Source organism: Acomys russatus, chromosome X (assembly GCF_903995435.1).
Source record: "Acomys russatus chromosome X, mAcoRus1.1, whole genome shotgun sequence".
Lineage (NCBI taxonomy): Eukaryota > Metazoa > Chordata > Mammalia > Rodentia > Muridae > Acomys > Acomys russatus.
The window spans coordinates 96,852,829-96,876,933 of NC_067169.1; the positions used below are offsets into that span (position 1 = coordinate 96,852,829).

Genomic DNA, 24,105 nt, shown 5'->3' on the forward strand with positions numbered 1-24,105 from the left:
AATTATGTTTGCAAACTACTGTTCAAATGTCCCTTTGAGATGTCATATCCGGTCATCGGAAGAGTTCTTATCTTTTTGTTGCAGAGATCCAAAATTGCTGTGTATGAGAAAATGTGGTCTTACATGAAATCAGCAGAGCCATCTGTGTTTACCAAAACAACAGCTGACGGGGTAGCCCGAGTTCGCAAGTCCAAGGGAAAGTTCGCCTTCCTGCTGGAGTCAACCATGAATGAGTACATTGAGCAGAGAAAGCCGTGCGATACGATGAAAGTTGGTGGAAATCTGGATTCCAAAGGCTATGGTGTGGCAACCCCTAAAGGCTCAGCATTAAGGTGGGTGGAATAATATAACAATATCCGTGTTGTTATAGTATTCCACCTACCCTGATGCATTTTGTTGTCATTTTATTTCTTGTGGATTTTGAGGTAACTTTTAAAAGTTTAAAATCTACAATATTCCATGGAGTTAAATAAGACGGTAAATTATGGTTTCATCTATTTAATGCATCCATTTTTTTAATGTTCTCTCTCTGTGTTGTCCTCTCTGACTGTTTGTTGCTGTTTTAATTTTACAGTTCAACGGCTTTTTCAATTTAAATGGTAAAAGCCAAGTTATGGTGACGAATGTTAATTGCATGGATGTGGTGTTCTTGTTACTTTTTTTCTCAAAGACAATTTCCCCATCCCGCACACTTCAGTTTTGAGCAAATGTTATCCTCCATGCCACCTTCCAATATTTAACCCTGTATTTGCTGTACAGACATTTTTATAGCTCCACGTTCTGTGAAATTTAGCCAATTTGTCCTCTTGTGCTCCTTTTTTATACGTTAACGATTTCCTAAGCATTTGTGCATTTTCTTACAAGTTATGTTTTATCGTTTCAAGAAATGCTGTTAACCTGGCAGTATTAAAACTGAATGAGCAAGGCCTCTTGGACAAATTGAAAAACAAATGGTGGTACGACAAAGGAGAGTGCGGCAGCGGGGGCGGTGACTCCAAGGTCAGCCTCAATGTCACCACAACCGGGTACCCTTAGTGACGAGTAATCGGCAAGACTGTTATCTTATTATTGAGGAGAGAGCACGAGACACACACAGAAAGTAGAATGACTAGGTTAATCCCCTGCCTGGCAGCTTTGGGATCCAGAAAGACTTTAGGGCACTGCCCATGTTTTTTGATCTAACTTGGGTCCCTTCTTAAACTCCCAGACAGAGGCTCCCTGTCCAAACCCCTTTCCTTCTCCAACATGCCAGACTGGTTTCCATATGAAGGCCATTATAAAGGATTCAGTGCCCTAGGCTTTCAAAAGCCCAGGGATGTCCTGTAAGACTCCCCATCTGCCTCAGTTGAGTTGCGTAAGAAATCAGATCCAGCCACTGAGATGACAGGATATCTTGTTTGGTTCTATTTTTTCTAGGATATGATGATTGCTCATAGAAGTTACTTGAGTGAGTGGGGGGTAACTTCTATTACTTGTATGAGTGATGAAATGTTCTTCTCTGTATGTGATGGCTGATTTAAGTAGGCCCCACTTAACTTGAAAAGCAAAGAGAAAGACCAATTTCAAGTTAAATGGGGTCTTTCCTTAATAGGTCACCACATACAGAGACTTTGCAAAGAGGTTTTTATGTATTTAAATGCGTGCGTCGCCTGTGATACTACTTGTGTGTGAATCCCTGATTTGGCTTCTCTTTAGACACGTTTTTGGTTCAGGTAGGTCTAATTGTTATCCAGGTTGTCATCACGAGAAAACCCATCTTACTTGACTTTCCTTTGGTTGCTAATATTCTTCGAGGCTAGAATGAATGAGTAGCCATCACCCAAGCAACAGGAAATAGGGCCTCTCTCAGAAACCAAGATACCAAGTCATGGAAAGACACTTCGGGTAAGTACAGGAAAGGACATGAACGCAGAATTCTCCATGGCCCAAGGGGCATGAGAATGATACTGAAACATATAAGATGAACTCTTGCACAACCAAGATACCATGAGCATCTTAAGGTGAAGAACAGTGTTTCCCAACTGCAGAACAACAGACAGGCAAGCCAAAACATTTTTTTCCTTCAAAGACAACGCTTGTAATTCTACTCCTCTCTTTTCCTTTCCATCCCTCGGGATCCTGGCAGAAAAGTTAGTTTGCCAGTCTACATTATAATGTGGGTTTGGAAACAGTGATCCAGAGCACTTTCAAAGAAGCAAATTAAAAAAACACCTTTTATATATAATTTCACTGGGCATTGCCAAGGCCTTTTATTGTAAAACCTTGATTAACAAGAATACACGGAACCAGTGGCTTGAATTGTCAGTCCCATTCCAAACTTCACATTGATGAGAAACATTAATGATATCCCAAATGAGAAGACCTCAAGGAACTGGAGTTTTTACATAGTTGCCAAGTGATAACTGCGGCTAGATCACATTCAGCTCTTGCTCCTACAACTTCTCTTCATTTGGATTGACCCTCAAACATTAGAGGCTCCTTCCCTGAGGCATGAAAGTGGATAGAAGCATTTTAAGGCAACATGTCAGTAACCAAGAATGAAACAAAGTGAGTATTCTTATTAACAATCCTTTCCATCCCTACAGATTCCAATTAATCAAGGTTTTACTATGTGCCAAAAAACAGTGACTTCCTTTCTCGACAATGTAAACTGATGACACTGACAATTTAGCCAACCATTTGCTTCATTTGATTTTTACAATGGTTACCCTGATGCCCAAAGTATTTAGCACCTTCTTCCCACCAGTTTTCTCATGTTATTAGCAGACCACCGAAAACCTAATTCTATTATTCAAGTGAGTTACAGAATGAAAATGAAGCTGGATTGGATATGTTGTCCTCATGAACTCATCATTCAAAGGAGCCATGGACCAAATCAAGATGACTCTAAATAATCTACACAATGCACAGAAGTGCCCAAACATTTTACAGTAACCAAGGCCTTGATGTTTTACACACACACACACACACACACACACACACACACACACACACCCCAAAACAAAACTTGCACAAATTTACTTTTACTTTTCATGAAATGTTTTAGTATCAGGAAGACCCTAAAACGTTAAACTAGCTTTTAGCTAATTATAACCAGCAATTAAACTCTTTGTTCCCATTTTTAGTATTGCCTCTGAGTTTCATCTAGTAACTTTATTGGTAACTCACATTCCTAAACTTTCTGAAATCTGGCATGCAAATAGAAAATATTTCAGTAGATCTTAATTGTTTCAAACATCTTTGACCATTGTGCTACCTGCCAGACAACTTTCAAATTACATTTCCTCGTCATCCTTTCAAGTTACCTTTTGAAATAAGTCAACCCCATTCTCAACTATGGATAATAGTGTGATTGTTGCTGCATAGCCAACGACTGCTTATTCCACCTACGAATTACCAAGGAGCCTGCCTACAAGAAGGAGCATGAAATGAACTTGACTGACTCTGTTTCACCACTACTTTGTGGGTAACATCCAATCCGAATCCATGGAGAAGGTAGAGATGCACTGAAATCTCATTAACTTGGAGTGCTTTGATTAATAATATGGAATATACTAGACAAGAACCAGCCTACCAATTAAATTGATATTATTATGGATGTGGACAAGAGAGGTTTGTTAAGCAAATGAAGAGTTTAGACTAGACTGTCAGTTGAATTTTTCTTTGAGAGAACAAACTTTTTTTCCAAATGTTGAAAGTACTCATTAAATATAGTCATATTAATCATAAATCGGTCTACTAAGATAGTTCTCATGAGGATTTCCAATAAAGCAATGTTTTATAGCCAGTCTGAATTGCAAATAGAACTAAAGGAAGAGGATGTCATACTTCAGACTTATTTTGTTACTCAAGATATGTTTCACTCATTAAGACAATCCTTCATCTGTAGTAGTTCAAATCTAGGAAGTTTTATCTTATTAGTAAAATGGCTTGAGAATTACACTTCTTTATTGACTCTTGTCCCCAGTTAACATGACAAAATGACCACTGAATGTACCATCATATTACAAGAAAGGTGAGATCCAGAAACGGTAATGACTTTGAGGTCACACAGCCAATGCTCACCTCTTTAAATAATATTGGAGAGAGCAAGTTATTGCAGCTACTCACGCAATGAATGATGTGGGTCTGATTGCATGTGATATGTTTCTATAAGAATCAGGTTCATTCTCAATCACCTTGGTTACTAGGCAAATGGCATATTTAAGACATTCTAGCCCTCAGTACTGATTACTAAAAATGACAATAATCACAAAACCTGACAAGTATAAGTGCTTCAACCATTTCAAAAACACTTTTACATCTATTATCTCTGAAACCAGGAAAGAGGGGAAATACCTGTATTACTTACCTCTCTGTCTTGCTCCTACAACCTTTAAATTATGATAAATGGGCAATTATGTTAAATTGTTGAGTTTTCCTTGTCTAACATGAGACAGCATGGATCCTGACCATATTCTACAAAAGTTACTGTGCTATGGAGAAAACAGCAACTTTTCACGTTGCCAAAAATTAGTACACTCTTAAAGTAATGTAATAGGTACTGTTTTCTCTTCTGAATACAAGGAATGAAGAACAAGGTCATTAGCTGGAGTAGCCCCTTAACCAGGCCAATAAGCTAGAATCAAAACACTGCTTGCCTGTACCAATTCCTTTAGTCTGGGCTAGTAAATCCTGGCCAAATTATACCTGATCTGCCCTTGATGGTCTATAAATGCACAGGGAAATATCATGGAAAGAAAAAATGTGGTTTGGGAATTTCCAACCAACAAATAACCTTATTGTGTTAGTGCTTTATTATAATACATGTGAAAATGCAGTAATTAAGAAGCTGTAGGTTGTTTCAGCTATAAACCCAGATTACCAGAGATTTGCGAGACAGCTGATGAAAGTCTACCATTATAAAACACAGCAGATAGTGATTTTGCTGCGTTCCCATATAAAGACATCAACCTTCTTCCACATCTATCTATCAATCATCTTACATCTTTAAATTCTAGTCCCTCCACCCACCTAATTTCATTCCCTTAATCTTGTGTAAACAATACCAGCTCAGCTTTCCTATATACCTTTACCTTAGTAGAGCAAAGAATGTCAGTAAAACAAGCTATTTGTACCTGGCATGACAAAGTATTACAAAACCTATCCCATATCAGCCTAGATTTCTATCAATGGATTTAAATAGACGTCCAGTATCTAAAATTTAAAGATGAAAAAAAAAAAAGCAGCACACATTGTGTGCCTTTGAGAACAATGAGACAGGATGTTTAAATGTGACCATTCTGAGCCCCTAGACTGCAGTAAGAATTGTGCCAAATGCAGGTACCTTCACTTGTAAAGCATATAGGGAAATGAAAGACAAAAGGCTATGCAGGTACGCCACCATTATTTAAATAAACGATAGGAAGATCATTATGGTGCAGAGTACCAATAAAGACATGCAATTGAAATTGAAATTGAAATATACAAGAACCATAAGAAATTGACAAATATGTCATACATATTGAGAAAAATCATGCAATTTATTTTAATAGATTCAAAATCTCCATGAAATTAAAATTAGTTGTATCTACTTTCATCTGTGTGCTTTTAAAGTACACTTAAAGTTTGTTCTCTTAAGAAATTCAACTGTTTGCTTCCTCTTCCCTATCTCTAGTCATCTTTTTTTTCTCCCTTAAACCTAAACATTTGCTTAGCAAGTCTTCCATTCAGATACAGTAAAAACTGGCACTTTGAGATCGCCTGATTCCAAATATCCTCAGGTACCTAGATGAATGAGACTATAACTGTTTTTTCCCACATGTATAAATGAGAGCTTCAGTTTTGTGTGTTTTTCTTCTCCTGTGTATGTCTACAATTTTCCTCTCCTATGCCACCATCTCTTAATCACTTCTCTTCCACACCCAGAATTCTTTGACAATCTTGGGCCTTAGGGAATGGATATGAATCTGCATCTGCCTTTATCTGCAACAAAAATGGATCTTTTACTGACAGGAGCCATTTCTAAAGGTTGACATTTTGGATGCCCAGGGTTAAGATGGATCCCAATGACACTTTATTGACACTGTTATGTGTATAGGCAAGAACCATTACAGAACGATGACACTTCCTGGTTCTTAGCAGAAGTTCCTGTGAATCCCCAAGACTGGTTTGGGATCAAGGAGTAGGGTGAGTATATTATACTCTTCATTGGTTTGCATGTTTCTGTGCTGGTACTGCCTCCTGGAAATACGAAGAACCTGACAATTTTCTTTCATGGTAGTGACTAAATTTGCTCCTTGAATTTATTCGGGTCTTCTTCCCAAGAACAAATCCTCACTCTCTCTTAAATGGCTGTTTCAAGCAAGGAACCATTTGTCTTAAGAACTGAACCAGTCCAGTACTGCCAAAACCAATGATTACGCAAATGATGCTAAAAAATAAATTCTGCCATTGGGGGCAAAATATGACCCACAAAGAAAATACCATTTAATTTTTTCATTCTTTGACTTAAAAACAATTGACTGTGTGGCCTTAACATAATTTCTATGATTAGGACATGATTGATTGTATATATTATTATCTGATAACATGAATGTGTTTCTTATTGAAAACAAAACCCAAAATATCCAATACCAGAACTACAGAAAGAACAGCAGGAGTGAAAAGCAAGAAGGTAAGAATGATGTTTCACAGTTGCCAAGAGGAAGGACACTGTTGCCATGGCAAAGATTGAAATGATGCATATCTGTGCCCTTTCCTTCCATTGAAAATCAAATCACTGGGTTTCATTTCATTTGAAGAGGTTGTAGAACCACACTTTCTGAAAGGTAGGACAGCCATGGAAAGGAAATATGAAAGATTTGATGCAACTAAATTATTTTTGTTTATGGTGGGAGTTGGGGTTGGTGGAACAGGGAGGTATTTTATGGAGAACAGTTAAAATCCATTCTCTTTTGACTTTTTAGAGAGCGGTATAGCATTTGGCCCTTGGCACGTGAGGCTGGTACCCATTAGTCTGAGGTGGCAAAAATGTGATCTAAGTGTTAGATTTACATTTTTATTCATTTTATCTATCACTTAAATACTTCTCAAATATAGATCTAAAGCAACAGCATACTGTATTTAGTATATACATATTATATATACATATGCATATATAAACAATATATATAAAGTGTCTATATGTATCTCTCTATATACACAGACACTCACAGTAACTCTACTAGTTTTTCCTGTCTAGCATCACTACTAGGAATGCAGGCATGAAGTGTGGCTGCTAGAATGTGTGCTGGAAGAGATTGGTATGTACCTTTGGTTTGGCAATCTGTACCATGTTTGTAGGTCAGATATATAGTTACTCCTTATTTCTATATTAGGATACAAGCTAAGATTGATTATGTATAGTCTGAAGACTTACATGTCTTCAGAAATACTCATCACTTCAGTTTCTGGCCTCTCTTGGAATTCCTGGAACAAACTAAAAAACACACTTATACATGATAAACGCCAACCAAATTTGATATCTTGACCTTCTAAGGCATGTCAAAATATAATTTTTAGCTTACTTGGACAACGAGTGGGAGCCACATTTACAATGGAATTTTTCACTGAAACACATCAATTATTTCTCCACCTTACTATCTCTCCTGAATCCTGTCTCTCTATTGGGAACAAATTGAGTATGAAATCTTTACAGACAACTTAGGGTATGTGAAATAATCCATAGCGAGTATTTTTTTTTTTTTTTTGCATTCTTGCTTTACAGAAGTAAGCCAGACAAGGATCTGGTGGGGTTTTGGCTTTGTTTTGTTTCTTGGTTTTTGATAGAAATCCATCAGGAAAATCTATGATGTGTAGAATCAGAGGTTCCCTTGGTTTGAATTTGAGAGGTTTTCATACAGAAACACCACTGCATTGAATTGCATATTTCAAGTTTACTTCTGAGGCTGCTGTGAAAGCACAGATGGTCATCAATATATTTCAGTCATTAGCATTGTTAGGCCCTTAGAAAAATGACACACAGCTTTCAGCTCCTAATGTTATATGCATACATTATTGAATTTGCTCTTTGCACTTACATTAAATTATGATCCCATTAGCAAGGAGTTAAATAGGTTTGAGCTACATTTGTGAACTACATGGTTATAAATACACTTTCAGTGGTGGCTTCTAGAAGCTAAGCACTGCATAACTCTGCAAATCATTGCCTCTTCCTCTGTGAAAATGAGAGTCACTTGAACAGTCAGAATCTAGTAATGCCAACAGTTAAATGGTACGGAGACAACTCTTAGTGATCCCACGGCAAAAAGCTTGAAATGGCATATATATTTATTCTCCTGCCATCCTGAAGAAAGTAGGGAGACAGGATATTTTTAATGACTCCAGGCACTTAGATTCTTTAGGGTATGTTTTGATCTGCTACAGCCTCCAATCGGGGGCATGGAGACAAGTAAATCCCTTCACTGCACAAATCTCAGTTAACTAATAAAAAAGAATACAAAGTCACATGGTAAATCCTGTTGCTCAGCATGGATTCTTCTCTCTTTCTTAATCACCAAGTGGCTCCAACAAAGCTGTGCAGTGATAGCTGTACCTGCCTGTGCATACTTCTTATGCAGGGTAATACTATAGCTTCTCCAAGAGATGCTGGGAGGAGAGACTGGGTGACTGATTGCCATGACTACCTGAAGTATTCCATTTTATAATGGCCAGGAAAATGGAGAATAACTTTTCTCTCTCCACTGGGCTGATGATAATCCTGAAGGGCTGTTCAGAAAGGTACCAAGAAGCCAGAATTAGTACCTTAAAAACAAATGTTTGGATGCAGAATAAGGTGGCAGAAAAACTTCCAGCTTACTTTGTGATCATTTCCATTTTCATCACCTGTCAGAGTAGATTTCTAATAAGCTCACTATCCTTGTTTATATATTTCCTTTACTTTGTGTGATCTTTTCTTTCTCTACAACCTGCATTTTGATACATATATCTATCCTTCCTAAGGGTACCACTGGAGATCTCCTGGAATCATTAATTAGCCAAGCATTTGCTCTTTCAGTATCCCTGGTCAGAAACATAAAGCGAAATCTTTTAGAACTAAGTATATCATTTAGTCTCTCAGATGGATAAACTATAGCATGGGTTTCTATATCTCCAGGATCAGAGTTGCATCCACAATTTAAACTCCTCTCTCCATGTCCCACGAAAGCCTTCACTTACCAGGAAACTGGGACAGAGGGGAAGGCATCCTATTGGGACTCTAAATGAGAGACGCATGGGAGAATAGCAAAATAAAAGGATACAGAGGGTCCTAGAAATCTACAAGTAGAACAATATGATAGGCAGATTTGGGCCCAGGGGTCCCGCTCAAACTAAGGCACCAGCCAAGGACAATACAGGAAGTAAACTTTAAACCCCTTCCCAGATCTAGCCAATGGTCAGAATATTCTCCACAGTTGAGTGGAGAGTGTGATATGACTTTTTCACGTACTCTGGTGCCTCACATTTGACCATGTCCCCTGGAGGGGGAGACCTGGTGGCACTCAGAGGAAGGACAGCAAGTAGCCAAGAAGAGACTTGATACCCTATGAGAATATACAGGGGGAGGTAATCCCCCTCAGGAACAGTCATAGGGGAGGGGAATAATGGGAAAATGGGGGGGGAGGAATGGAAGGATACAAGGGATGGGATAAACATTGAGATGTAACAAGAATAAATTAATTTAAAAAAAGGAAAGAAAAAAATAAATAAATAAACTCCTCTCTCATTACTTTTAGGGTCCCCAGGTTACTTGGGGATATCAACTTGGTAATGAACTTGTTAGACAAAAAATTCTATTCTTTTCCTCTCTAGAGAGGCTCAGCATCCCCCACATAAGTCCATTGAACACAACATGGCTCCAAGCTGCTTCACTTACTATTCTAAGTACTTAAGGAAATAAAAATTTTTAAATAAATTTGGCAGTTGTTTTAATCAAAAGGTTTATTTATTTACTTTTAAAATATTCTACATTCAGAATGGTTGGTTAGTTCAACTAATAAAGCTTCAGAGTGTGAAACAAAATATTCTACATTCACAGAAGAAAAAAACAATAGTATTCTTATGCTTAAGCTGTCTCCATGTATAAAGTTTACCACTGCTATGACGCCATTGATTCTTTGAAATGGCTGGATAAGCCAGACCCTGGAAGTTAGAAAAGCACAACCAGAGGGTCTATGTGCTGGACCTTGAATACAGTCAGTCTTTTCTAGCTGAGCTATTGACAGGTGTGGATGACTGAGACAAGCAGAAATTTTATCATCTAATCATATTTTCTTTGAAAATACAATTCATGCCAGGCTTCCTGGCACACACCTATAGTCTCAGTTCTTGGGAGGTAGAAGCAGAAAGATGACTAACTCAGGGTCAGCCTCATCTAAATATAAAGGCTAAGGCTAGCTTGGGCAACATAAAACTAGAGAAAGAGATAGAGAGATGGGTAGGGAGGCTCAGTGGGTAAAGGCACCTGTTTTTTAGTTTGACGATGAAAATTCAATCTCCAGGACCCACATGAAGGTAAAAGGACACAACTGATCCCCACGAGTTTCTTTCTGATTCTGACCTTCTCATGTGTACCATGGCACACCCACACAACTCACAATTTCAAAAAATACAAAATTTTTAAAAAGAGAGAAAAAATTATCAAAGCATTATAAATTATAATATCCCTCCTATATTAAAAGATAATAAACAAATGGCAGTTCCTGACTGTTCTCCACACTCAGAAATAAACATCCTGGTCCAGGTCAGTGTTATATTCATATATTTATAAGGACAATGTAATTCATATACTTCCATGCCCTCACTCTACATCTGCTTCATAATCATTGTTATGACTTCTATGCCATAAAACATTTTCTTCTCTGGAGAACTTTACATTCTTTCTAAAACCCCCAAACATTTTTTAAACAAAGTAGAATACCAAGTTGCTTTGTAAATAGTTTCTATTTCTTCGTTTGCAGTGTCTTGGGAAGATTCTTATTTAAATACACACACACACACACACACACACACACACACGTTGCTCAAACTTAAAATGTGAAAGGTTTGTAATGGAATTTTAGAAATAGGAAAGAAAAATGGGGCTTGTGGATATTTCCAGATCCCATCAGAGTTCATCAGAAAGCACTCCAGTTTTCTCCTTTAGCTTGCTGACCAATGTCTCTAGCCTACGATGGTTCTGCTCAGCAAAAAGTTCACAGCAAGCCCTTCAGAAAGCGACTGTTTGGTTAATTTCCATGATCGAAATTTGACCTACTTTGTTTAATTCTTTCTGTTCTCTATTGAGGTGAGCATAATAAATATTTCTGACTTCTAATTCTCTTAGGTACCAGTCAAGGGCCTGCAATAATTGCTCGAGACATCACCCACGAGAAGCATTGCTGCTTCAGAGTAAAAGGCCTCAGCTGGAATATATACCCTTGCTAGATTGATAGTTATTTGGAGAATTGGGGTCCCTGAAAAAATCATTATGGACATTTAAGCCTGGAGAGAAAAATCAAGGAGCACTACCTACTGTTGTCCGTATTTCAGTGGGTAATGCATAGTAGAGAGCTCAATGTATATTCATTTGCCTTTCGGCCTGCCCTGTGATATGTGGAGGCTTAAGCAAATTGCTTGACCTGTGTGTGCTTCAGTTTCATAATTTATAAAGTGAGGACCATAAATCTGCCTTTTTGGGATAGCCATTAAACTTGACTGATAATAAAATTGACTGTTGTAATTATGTAAAGGAACTAGGTTGAAAATGAAAAGCTGAAAGAGTTATATCTTTGAAATGGCTATTTACTAAAAATATCATAAAGGAAGATACAAAAGCATAAGCTATGATCTATGCCTTTGAGAAGCACATGGCTTAGGAGTCACAAGGCATGCACAGAAATAAGGCAAGATGGAGGGTGATGGAGGGAAGAGAAAAAAACATTTGACCCACGGGGGAAAAATCCTGACAAAATAATATCTAAAATGATGAAATGCACACCTAATTCTCTTTTCTACAAAACATGAGAGAGAGAATATATTTAGTTGATTTGAGTTAGGCTTCACAATACATATAATAAGGCATAGGAAGGGAGAAAACTGTATGAGTCAAAGTAAGTTTACTCTACCGTTTTGGAAACTTGGTCTATCCTACAGCAACACAGAATGTTGAAGGCTTTTTTCTTTTAGTAACTATTCTCACCTTGTTGAATGGTATTACATGGGATTTCTGATTACACCTTTTATGTTCCTTGGGTCTGCTAGTTCTTCAAATGTTCGTTTTTGCCCTCATTTCTGTTTTGAAGTTCCCAAGAGCACATTGGTTCCCTGCCTAATTTCATTAACACTCTTTCTTTCTTTCTTTCTTTCTTTCTTTCTTTCTTTCTTTTTCTCTAATCAAAGACTAACCTTCTAGGAGTATATCATTTGTCAGAGATCTTTACTGCCCTGGCTATCTCAGAAGAGATCTGGATGCTTCAAAGCCAGGTTTCTCAGTCTCGGCACTATTGGCATTTGGAGCCAGACGATGCATTGTTGTGGAGACTGTCCTGTAATTATAGGATGCTTATCAGCATCATTGTGTCTACCCATTGAATGCCTGCATCATTCCCCAGCCCATTTGTGACAACAAAAATGACACCAGGCATTACCAAATGTCCTCTGAAGGACAAAAAGCCATGCCATACACCCCTGCTCAAAAGATATTATACTAAAGTAACCTACCCTGTAAACTGGAGTGGGGGAGAACTACTAGCTGTTCTGTAAAAGCTATTGGATGGCCCAATGTAGGCATAGGCCATTTGTCAGAAGGAGAACACTAAGATGCAGAGATATTAAGTCTGGGCCTAGGCAAGAGTCTATGGCTGACATCCTAGAATAAGCCCCTATCACAACAAAATTTGTCCATTCTCCAAAGCAATGATTCTAAAACATTTTGTTCCAGGACTCTTCATATTCTTAAAAATTATTGCAAAATCCTAAAAAGTATTTTGTTTATATATATTGTATCTATTAATATTCATCCTGTCAGAAATGAAAACTACAGAAAATAAAGGAATATATTCACTGATTTATTTTTAAATTAACATAGTACATGTTATCATAAACAATTATTTTCAAAACAAAATTTTCAAAACAAAAACAAAAAAATACGTAGATTATATATTAATGGGATTATCATTTCTACTTCTTCATTCAATTTGTTATGATTTCACACATCATGTGGCCTCTGAGTAATTTGTATATCATGAAGGAATAATAGTGAAAAGGGCAATTTGTGCCTTGATATCTCTATCAAATGCTTTGACCTTACAGACCCTCTAATGAAAGGGTTTCAATGATTCCCCCAGGAGTCCCAGGAACACACTTTGAGAGATGCTGCTCTAAGCCCACACATTCTACTTTTATCAGTCTATGCCCCTTAAATGTTTATGAACATCTTCTAAAACCAGGGTCTCTAGAGAATGGAACCTTCCATTAACCCTAATGTGGTAACTTTCATCAGTCTGCTCTGTTCTTAAGATCTAAAAAAAAGCAGCAGAACTGAACAAAGTGAATGAGGTATTTTTAAGAATTCAAGAACCTTGAAGGAGAATGAGACCTATTAAAGACACAGTCAGAAAACAATGAGAAGCCACTGGACCTTTTTTTGCAGTAATAAAAGGAGGAAGTACAGAAATTATATATAGACCTGTTGAGCCCAGGTCACCCTTTCTGTATCTGAAGGTGGCTTCCACAATGCTGTATCTTATACCAGAACCTGGCTCAAAACACAGGGCTGGGAGAGAAGTCATGATGATGACAGAAAAAAATAATAAAGAGGAGAAAAAAAGAAAGAAATCATAGGGAACAGAGCAAATAGCAACTCCCACATTGCTCTCAGGGTCATAGATAACCTCACTGACATTTAAAATAATCTAAGACAACTTTTGCTACCAATACTATTTTAAGGTAGCTCCAAGTTCTGTGTATGCTTTGTTGCAATTCTGGTTATAACTTGAGAAGCTTAGGATTTTGAGGCCGATGGGAGGAACTTGTTTAAAGTATAAAAGGAACTCAATTTCCTTGTAAAACACAGAATGAAGATATTCTGGCTACTGTGCCCTACACTAACGAAGAGAGTGTCATCTCCTTGCTACTAAATGATTATAGCTTCTCAAATCCCAAGTATTCTGAAATTGCATTAGTTTTAAATGATGACACATATCTTAGAATATCTAAAACTAAGATAGTCCCTCTGCTCTCAACTGCAAATGAAAAAAAGAAAGAAAAGTGTTTTGGGAGCTGGTTTGACAGAGACCAGATGTTTGTGATTATAGAAACTCTAGTCTATAACCAGATATGTTAACTGGTCCATCTTATCTAAAATAAGATAAGAAATATTAAAGTACGTCCATAGTTACATAAATTTGTGTGACTTCCTCCTTTAAAGTCAGTAGCATTAGACCAACACACACTAGCACTGGCAAGACTGTTCACATGACTCTGAACACAGTTTATTGCCTCATCATAAAATTAGGCCACCCTCTCCATACAACACATTTTTGCTCAAAGTTATTAGAGAGACTTTCTTTCAGATTCAATAGCTGTAGGAATAAGACAGGGTAGTGGTCCCTATTTCTATGTTATATCTGAAGAGATCTCTTAAAGAGAAACATCTTTGTCCTAGGACCAGTAGGATTCCACACATTGTGCCTAATGATTCCAAATATAATCCTTATATAGTAATTAATGTAGGACCAAGGATCAAGCAGTAACTTAACCTCCTGAGGGTATCTTAGCCTCTCACTTACAGAAGTATTATTTACCAAACTATTCCTCTACAATCATAATTTCAGTTTGCCATTTTTCACAACACTGTGCTAATATTCCACTTCAGTTTACTTTCTGGGCATCTGACTTGATTGCAGACACATTAGAGAGACAATCAGTAACTCAGAAACATGGCATAGGCCTGTTTTTCTGCTGTTGAAAGTGGCCCTCATCAAAAATGTCAAGGTCTATATTGAACCTTTAATGCTAAGCATAGTGTGTGTGTAGGAATATAGAATGTATGACTGTTGCATGAGGATATGTGCATAGTTCAGTCCTTCAGTAGATCATTTTTAGCTGGACAAGAGATTTGTATAATAGGGGACAATTAATCCAAAGGCATGCTGTTTATACAGGATCTGTTTTCTGTTCAGATTCATGCATTTATCTTGGTCCACAATATACAAATGTTTCCCTTTCTGGCCCCATCCCCTTCCCAACTCCCTCCCATACCCATAACTTGCTTTCTGTCTGGAAGTACAACAAGACACCCGGTTAGATCAAACTTAACACACCTTTGTCACAAAGTTACTACAAGCTGCCGCCGACGATTGTCACTTGAGGGGAGACCCTCCTCACTACACACAATCTATCTGAGGAGTGCCTTTTTTTTTCTATCCTCATTATTTAACAGTGTGTGCCGATTACTCAAAGCGATATGGGCAGGCCCTGGTAAATATAGCGTTGCTGTAGTGTTAACTTTTTATAAGGTAATGCTCAGGTTGCCTGCAGTGTCTAAAATTACTCTGTGGCCAGGGCCCCCTGCTTTATCGCTTTCTATAGTTTTAAAGTAGTTTGAAGCTTGAATAACATAAAATAACATAATATAATGTTATTTATGTTATTTCCCACGTGAAGAACGCCTGTAAACCTTGCAGTATTGAAACTCAGTGAACAAGGCATCTTAGACAAGCTGAAAAACAAATGGTGGTACGATAAGGGGGAATGTGGAGCCAAGGACTCCGGGAGTAAGGTCAGTCGCTGAAGGTCTTTTTGTACTGATTAGCAATCACATTTTGACCCACTGTTTATTTTCTACCCCCAAAACGGCTTTCCTTCCCAACACACACACCCTGCCACAGTGGGACCCCTTCATAACACCAGCACTGTAGGAATAAGGCAAATGCCAGCCTCACAGGCCTGTCATGTGACATCCACCCTTTATGATATAGACATGTTATGATTAGGGACTCGATCTGGCTCAGTGCATTTCCAAAGATATAAAATAATGAGCTGTGTTATAGAGGGGTTTTACTGTAGTTCACATTTTGAAAGTTCAAAGAGAAAATATAACAACCAACCTCAACTCCAAAAAAAAAAAAAAAAAAAAAAAGATTCAGTTGTGACAGTACTTTATCTTAATCTCTTGAAGTGTCAGAGACTGTAGTTGTAAATACCATTGGTTATTAATATATTATGTCTTTGCCATCAGAAAACAGTCAAACAAACAACAAAGACTGGTCTCTGTAAGCAGAATGATTAGCTCCCTCCCAGCTGCTGTCATATTAAATTCAGCATCTGTTTGGATCTCGAATCTCATTAAGTCTGTCACACATTTCTCTTCCAAAGGTGTCATTTGAATCTCTATGTAATACTTTGAAAATTTGGTCGCATGCTCCTTAAGGGTACACATTGTCAGGATTCACATATCATTGATAAGCATGGAACACTCTTCCCCGCCTCCTTCCTGCCCCCCCTTTGCTCCCCTAAGAAAGTTCTTTTTAGTTTCAATTTTTGCCTTTTCCTTTTTCTGAACTAATATTGTGGTATCAGTTAATTCATTTCATGAAATGCCACTCATTTTCTCCATGCAATGAACCATTTTGCTACTGGTTTTCTACATCTCATATGAGGGAATTCTGTAAAACTCAACACATGAACTTTAAAATTGCCATTACTGCTACAGATCACATGGGTTATGATAAAGAATCTTGTCCCCTTTCAGCACCATATATATGCATATATGATGATGGCAGAATGAGGGTTCCAGAAATTGGCCCATTTCTTGATTGACTATAGACTACTCTTGCAGATAGTCTAGTGGGCCGCCTGAAATGACCACTGTCCAATAAGTGACAGAAGATCTTACTGTCAACTACCTATCATTAATTCAAGAAAAGTGACTATGTGTAAGGCTGTCATGGACATGAGGCCCCCCCATCCCTCCCTAAATACAAATTCAAGTTGAAGTTTTTATTACAGTAAACAGGTATAAGGTTGGCTCCTATGTAAACAGAATTGGAAGAACATGGCCATTTAAATATATAAGGACTAGCTGAGCCATAGCACCGATGGTTAGCAACGGCCATCGTCTGTCCACTATGTCATCATTTAAATAAGATGCTCAAAATTCACAGGTTTAAAATTTGGGTATTCTCTTTAACCCCTTTCAGCAGCAAAATGGTTACATTCCCTCTAAAAAGACTACAAAATGCTATTTTATTTTATTTTTTCAAAGAAAGACTCCTGGCCCTTGGTGTGTCCTACCTCAAGGTAGGGCTCAAGACACCAATTTTTTTCTTTCCATTGTTCAGCAGTTCAGTTTTTTCTTTTTCATGCAGGCAGATAGCTTAGTCAGATTTGCTGTTTGACCTGAAAGTCACCGACCGCCTTCCTCAATTTTTCCTCCATCTGAAATAGAAAGCAGATAGGGGTAGCATTTTTTTTAATAGTCATATACTCCCTGGAGTAAATCTTAAACTGAACTTTTTGGGGGATTTTTGGTTGTTTTTTTGTTTGTTTGTTTGTTTTGGGGTTTTTTTCCTTCAATGGTCTAGAAAATCTTTCTGATTCCTGTGGAGCTAATCCAGGGCACAATGGACCCTCCTGATGGCTCCCTTAAACTTTCAGAAAGATGGCGTGGACCCAGCTCTTTGTGTTGTACCCTTGTTCTAGCAGCACAAAGACTTGCTGCCCTGATTTTGAACTTAGCTATCAAGTCTCCATGGGGGCAGTTTATCAGTCACTGAAAGACAAGAAGAGCTAAACCTTTTTGCACAACTCCCTCCCCATGAAGCGAATCCCCACACAAGAATCTAAGGGACCTCACCTATTATCTTAAAGACTAATTGTGAAGAAAGTCTGTCACAGGGAAAACAAGGGAGAAGGGGGTATTGCGGGGCAGAGAGGGGAAAGAGTGCTTCAGCTCCCAAATGACAAGAATGTTACATTTGTAGAGATTGTGTCACAGCTCAACTCTGGAAAATGGTGTGTGTTTAGGCTGGCAGAGGGATATGTTATGCTTATGTTTACTCTTTTGTTCCCTTAACAAATGGTGCCTTATTTAGTGGTTGAACACTGTGTTAAAGATTTGGAGATACTGACAATGAAAACAAAGGGACATGTAGGTGAGAATCAAAACTGTCAACAGAAGCACAATCTACCATCTTGCTGGCCACTGTGAAACATCAGCCAGTTGCCAGAGTTGAGTCCTAACACTTACACAAATGTTTAGTTGTTTTATAATTTAGAACTGCCCTATGCTGTTGTGATCTGTTATGATGTCCTATTGCCTATGTTTTCCTCAAGAACTAATCGCCTTGTTCATTTTTCTTAGGACAAGACCAGTGCTCTAAGCCTGAGCAATGTGGCAGGCGTGTTCTATATACTTGTCGGAGGTCTGGGGCTGGCCATGATGGTGGCTTTGATAGAATTCTGTTACAAATCACGGGCAGAGTCCAAACGCATGAAACTCACAAAGAACACCCAAAACTTTAAGCCTGCTCCTGCCACCAACACTCAGAATTACGCTACATACAGAGAAGGCTACAACGTGTATGGAACAGAAAGTGTTAAGATCTAGGGGGTACGGTCAAGGTCTAGTAAACTAATCAGCCTTACATTTCTGTGTGCTACCCTTTTTGTTGTTATTCTTTCCTGTTTGTTTGTTTGTTTGTTTGTTTGCTTTGGTTTGTTTCTAGCATTATCTCTTTTCTACTATTTAGTTATCTTTAAACAATGATTGTGCTGTCTTGTCTGTGATTGGTTCTTTTCTAAAAACATAATAATTGGAATTAAGTTATTATCTGTGACAGGAAAGGAAAAAACCACAGTTCTTAAGCAGTATTATTCAGTACAAAGATATGAGTAACATGTGTGACCCACATGAATAACATTTAACTATTATAGTAGTTACAGCTTTAAAAGTAAAACAAATGAAGTTAGTCTTAATGATGCATTTCACTAAAGCCAAGATATCCAAACTGTCATTTCAATGTGGTCAATTATACAATAATATTAAAAATGATTGACACATTTTTGTGTTCTTCTATTCATACTAATCTTTGAAATTTGGGGTGCTTTTATACTTAGGGCATGCCTCAAGTGATATTAGCAACATATCAAATACTCCATAGTCACATGTGTCCATGGCTACCAACTTAGATATTTTTATAATTCTAGAGAAAGCAGATATTCTTGAACTGAGGTTTAAACTAGGAAATAGAAGCAAGGCCCTGCCCCCTCTCATAGAGAGGAACATCCATGAAGGAGTTGTGGTTCTTTTAATTAAGCAGTGGAAGTATAAAAAAAAAATCTCTTAATTTTGAGTCCCTTTGTTATCTCTTCCTTGGAACTGATGGTGCTCAGGTAAGTAAGGGTCTAGGTTTCTTGCTGCTGACCCAACCATATTAATACTTAGGAAAACCTGACTCTCAATAATGCATCAAAATTTAAAGGCAAGCATGTATTAGAATAATGGCTCCATTCTACAAGTATATAAAAGAATAAAGTCTTATCACCTTCCAAGTACATTTGCCTTACTGACATGCCTAGCAAAAGTGGAACAGAACAATTAGCAACTTCTCATACCTTCTTTTACATGGCTAACTTTGACTTCATCAGTAAATGTTCTAATTTTCATGTTTTGACCTTCTTGCATGTAACCTGAAAAAATCTAAATTTAATCAATTTTTAAACATTTTAAACATAAATCACTTGCCATTATGATGGAAAGCATCATCTTATTTGATTGAGTTGCTGGTTGTCCTGTTGTCCTACAGACTACAGCCTTTGGCTACTACACACTCAGTACAATGAACTAACCTGTTAACAAATTGTTTCCACTGTATTTGTGAATGTTCAACCCATAAGTTCATCTGTCATTAGCACTATTAGCATGCAACCATTTAAAGTTCTCGTGTGCTAGTACTTTGAGCTGGTGATATAATTCAGTTGGGGGCATATCATTTGCTTATTTAATAAGACAATGCAGGATCAATGTCAATCTAGCCTAATCACTGCACATCCCAAGTAGTTGAAGTCTACTAATCCATATATCTTAAGAATATATAGCAGCTTTCCATGTTCTGTCACACCTATTCTTTCAATTGTGACAAAATGGCTCTGGCAGTATTTTCCTTCACGTACCTAAAACTCAGTCACAGCAAGTGGCTTGTCTAAGGCAATACAACTAGATAAATTCCAGTCTAAAGTACAGCCTTTCTTCCACTTTACTAAGCCATACCTTCTCCTGCCTCCTCCATCTATAGACCGGTAGTCTTCAGAAAACTTGAAACCTTAGTGAGATTTTGTAAATGTGAGAAGAGATGGTTAGTTTATGCCACAGCTGACCATGAAAGCCATCAGATGGCTTAACAATTTAGAGCACGTATTGCTCTTGCAGAGGACCAGAGTTCAGTTCCCGGCACCCACATGGCAACTCAGAACCATTTGTAACTCCAGTTTCAGGGATCAAATACCCTCTTCTGGCCTCCATGGGCACTACGCACACATGACATACTTACATTCACATAGACAGTACAAACAAAAGTAAAAATTATTAATATATCATTAAAAAGCCATCTTGAAAAACGTCATAGACCATGCCCCCACTTCTTATGTATTCCACTCCATGTAAGAATGATGTTTTTCAATCACAAATTACATGAAGATCTTATAAGAGTGTGAGTCCTAATGCAAATTCCAGAGAAAATATCAGAGGAAGAAAGGGAAAGGTTAAATAGCAAGCAAGAAAGGAAGGAATAGAAAAAGAGAGACAGAGAGAGGAAGAAAAGAGTGAGAGAGGGAGAGAGTGGTGGAACTAGATTATCAACCCTTTAAACATGTCAGTATACTCTTAAATTGAAGATCTTAGAGTACCATACAAGATGGGAAAGCCTCAAAACCTAGGTTGCTATAGAAAGCTATGGCTTTCTGTCTTTCTTCTAGTCAATGTGAGTGTGCTACTAGTGTGGAAAAAATTTATGGCTAACTGAAATAAAAGTTACATTTAATAGACACCAATACCAACATGGTTATATCCCAGTTGCCTAGTTTCTTAGCAGTCATCTCTGGGAAAATAAAAAAAAGTCAGAGAAAAGCCTCTGAAAAAAAGCCACTTCCCAGCCCATCCAGCCCATGTGGTCATGAGACTTAGCTCCTCCCCCACTCACCTTTGGTCTCCAACCAAGTTCTACAATATCTCTAAGTATCTTTTGATCTCTTATCTAGTTTCTAGTTTTATAAGTTGGCCTAGGGTGTCATGGTCTATTCAGGGGCGTATAGGTGAAAAGGTACCCTGAAATTTTACTTTTCTTGCTCATTGTCAGGACTGCCTTAGGAGTTTATAGGACCAGCAACTGATTAGGAAGTGTGAATCCGTTTAAATCATCCAAAAGAAAAAAATACATCTAATAAAACAGCACCTTAGAAAGGATATGGATTTCCTCTCATTTTCTATGGGTGGTGGCTATGCCATAATTACTGGTCTCAGGAGAACATACACCTCAGCTTCAGATTGAATTTAGCATCCACTAGGGAGCAAAAGTTCTGTTGACAACCTAATACCTCTCTAAGTTATTGACCAGGCATTAGAAGTAACCCCACCTCCAAGCATTACTCAGCAAGTGATCCAAACTCACTGCTCCCTGGGGATGACTCTCTTAACTACTTTTTAGAAATCTTCAAGTTTCCTTAAGGCTAGTGAAGCCTACATCTAGCTTCTTTGGCTACTTCAGTATTGTTTTTGAAATCCATGTCATTTGCAAGACATCAACAAACCTGAAGTTTGGAGAAAGTTCCATTTTTCTGCTAGGTCTATTCTATTTCATCCTATTAAATATTAATATTTTCCAAGTTATCAACTTTGTTTAGGCGGCCTATATGTAGGTATTCTTTAGGTGGGAGAAAGGTTGGAAAAGGAGCTTAAACTGCAACCCAGAATGAGCTAACAACCCACAGCAACCCTCCTGTTTCAACCTTAGATTAGCAAATGGTTTGGGAATGCATCTTAGTTTTTGCAAAGTAGAAAGAAAACATGAAGTCTGACTGAGAGCCCAGCTCGCATAGACATTCTTGCTGGAGATTTTTTCCTGCTTAAGGGAGTTCAAAGAAAGAGGAGGAGGAGGAGGAGGAGGAGGAGGAGGAGGAGAGCAACAACAACTTATGTCAAGTAGGGACAAATTTCCGAGTAACTGAGGGGGTGATGTTCTTTGTTCTCAGAGGGATTTTTATCTCAGTGGTGATGCAGTTTCCCTTACTGCCAATTAAAAGCAGGAAACAGTCACTGAGAGGTCAAGTCACTTTCTTAGAGTTATAAGACCAGATAAGGATATCCTATTGGAAGGAAGGAAGGAAAGAAGGAAAGAAGGAAGGAAGGAAGGAAGGAAGGAAGGAAGGAAGGAAGGAAAGAGAGACAGCTATATTACTCAGGACCTGGGGGTGTACAAAGAAAATCTTTTCCTCTCATGTTAATCTTTTGGCTCTTTGTACGCATCTTTAACATTGCACACATATGTCTATTCTAGGACCAGTTGTAGATAATACTGTTACCCATCCATCCAAATTCAGGGTTCACTCAAGAAAAAATATATGTGTTCAATTAGAGTACAGGGAAAGGTGCCTGGGAAGGAATATGAGCCTGAAGAGGGACAAGAAACTGATCTTGAGTTTACAGAATTGGGACAGTGAATCAATCCCATGCATCCAGCCAAGGCCATGAATATGAGGGCATTACCAGCATCCTCTCAATCAGGCCCCTAGTTTCAAGGCAAAGCACCCATAGGTGCCAAGCTGCTTCATGGGTATCATTACTTTTGCCTGTTTTCTAGAATGTGCTATCCCTTTAAACTCCCTGTGTTACTTACAGACTTTAAACACTAAGGTTGAAGGTATTAAGATAAATGGGCAATCCCCAGTCAAAGAACAAATAAGAAATTTTTTTTCTCATAGTCAAAATGGATTTGATCTGTAACCTATAATATTGTGTACCCTCTGTCCTAGGTAAAAAAAAAAATCCTTGTCATCTCTGCAATCAGAATATACTCTGCAGTGGATTTGTCCTGACTATCTCTATTAAAATGCCACTAAAACTTTCTAATATACTACACCCTGAGTAATTAAAGTCTTGAGGTAGATTTCCTGCGTGTTAGTACAAGCCATACATATCTTAGAAAACCACTTTAATTTAGTCTATCCCAAAGCATCTGCATCCAGTTGAAAATTTTAACCAGATTTGTTGCCTATATCTAATCCATCCAGGGGTAGAGAATGGCTCTAGTAATGGCAGTTTAAGAAAACAGTCATGTTTTTTGTCCAAAGTCAACTGAGCCATTAATAAACATCTTGGTTCCCAATAAAAAGTCCCTTTACACTGTAATGTCCCCTTGCCTTTGCAGATCCCTTCCCACTGGAAGCATGCAATGAGAGGAAATCACTGAAAACGTGGCTGCTTCAAGGATCCTGAGCCAGATTTCACTCTCCTTGGTGTCGGGCATGACACGAATATTGCTGATGGTGCAATGACCTTTCAATAGGAAAAACTGATTTTTTTTTTCCTTCAGTGCCTTATGGAACACTCTGAGACTCGCGACAATGCAAACCATCATTGAAATCTTTTTGCTTTGCTTGAAAAAAATTAAAATAAAACCAACAAAAAATGGACATGCAAGATTCCAGTATGCGGAAAACAAAATCTTATTCAAAACATCAATTCAAAAAAAGCCATTCTTTGATACCACTGCACAGTATACAAAACCATGTTCTTTAATATACACACATATGCATACATGCACTATGTACACACACATACAAACACACACACACACACAATTTAATCTTAATTCAGCAAGTAGACCCATCTAGCTAAAAAAAAGTAATTCCTCCTGATTTAAAAAAAAAAAATCTGTCTCCCAGTGTTTGGGCAGACAAACCGGCATTTCTTCTAGGATCTGCTGATCAGATGTTTTTGGTATTTCCTGTTGGTGGTGATGTTCTGTGCACCCTATTTCCTTTTGATGTTGCTGAAACGTGTAAATCTTTAGAATGTAAGTGTGACACTTCAGAAAATTCAAATGGCTT

At 37.9% G+C, this 24,105-nt stretch overlaps 1 protein-coding gene across 4 annotated transcripts in view; it reads left to right on the plus strand.

Moving 5' to 3' along the window:
* Positions 1-23,719, plus strand: part of Gria3 (glutamate ionotropic receptor AMPA type subunit 3) — a 291,265-nt gene extending 267,546 nt beyond the window's left edge. The window contains exons 13-16 of one of the 4 annotated variants that reach the window (XR_007830168.1): positions 85-332; positions 885-999; positions 15,667-15,781; positions 18,365-18,513. Coding sequence is in view for 3 of the 4 variants with exons in the window: in XM_051141058.1 (XP_050997015.1) it covers positions 85-332; positions 15,667-15,781; positions 18,365-18,610 (609 nt within the window). In the remaining variant the exon portion in view is untranslated. Of the gene's footprint in view, positions 1-84; positions 333-884; positions 1,000-15,666; positions 15,782-18,364; positions 18,625-23,423 lie in introns of those variants that run through there. The other 3 variants (XM_051141058.1, XM_051141057.1, XM_051141060.1) reach the window with 3 other exon arrangements.
* Positions 23,720-24,105: the final 386 nt, after the last annotated feature.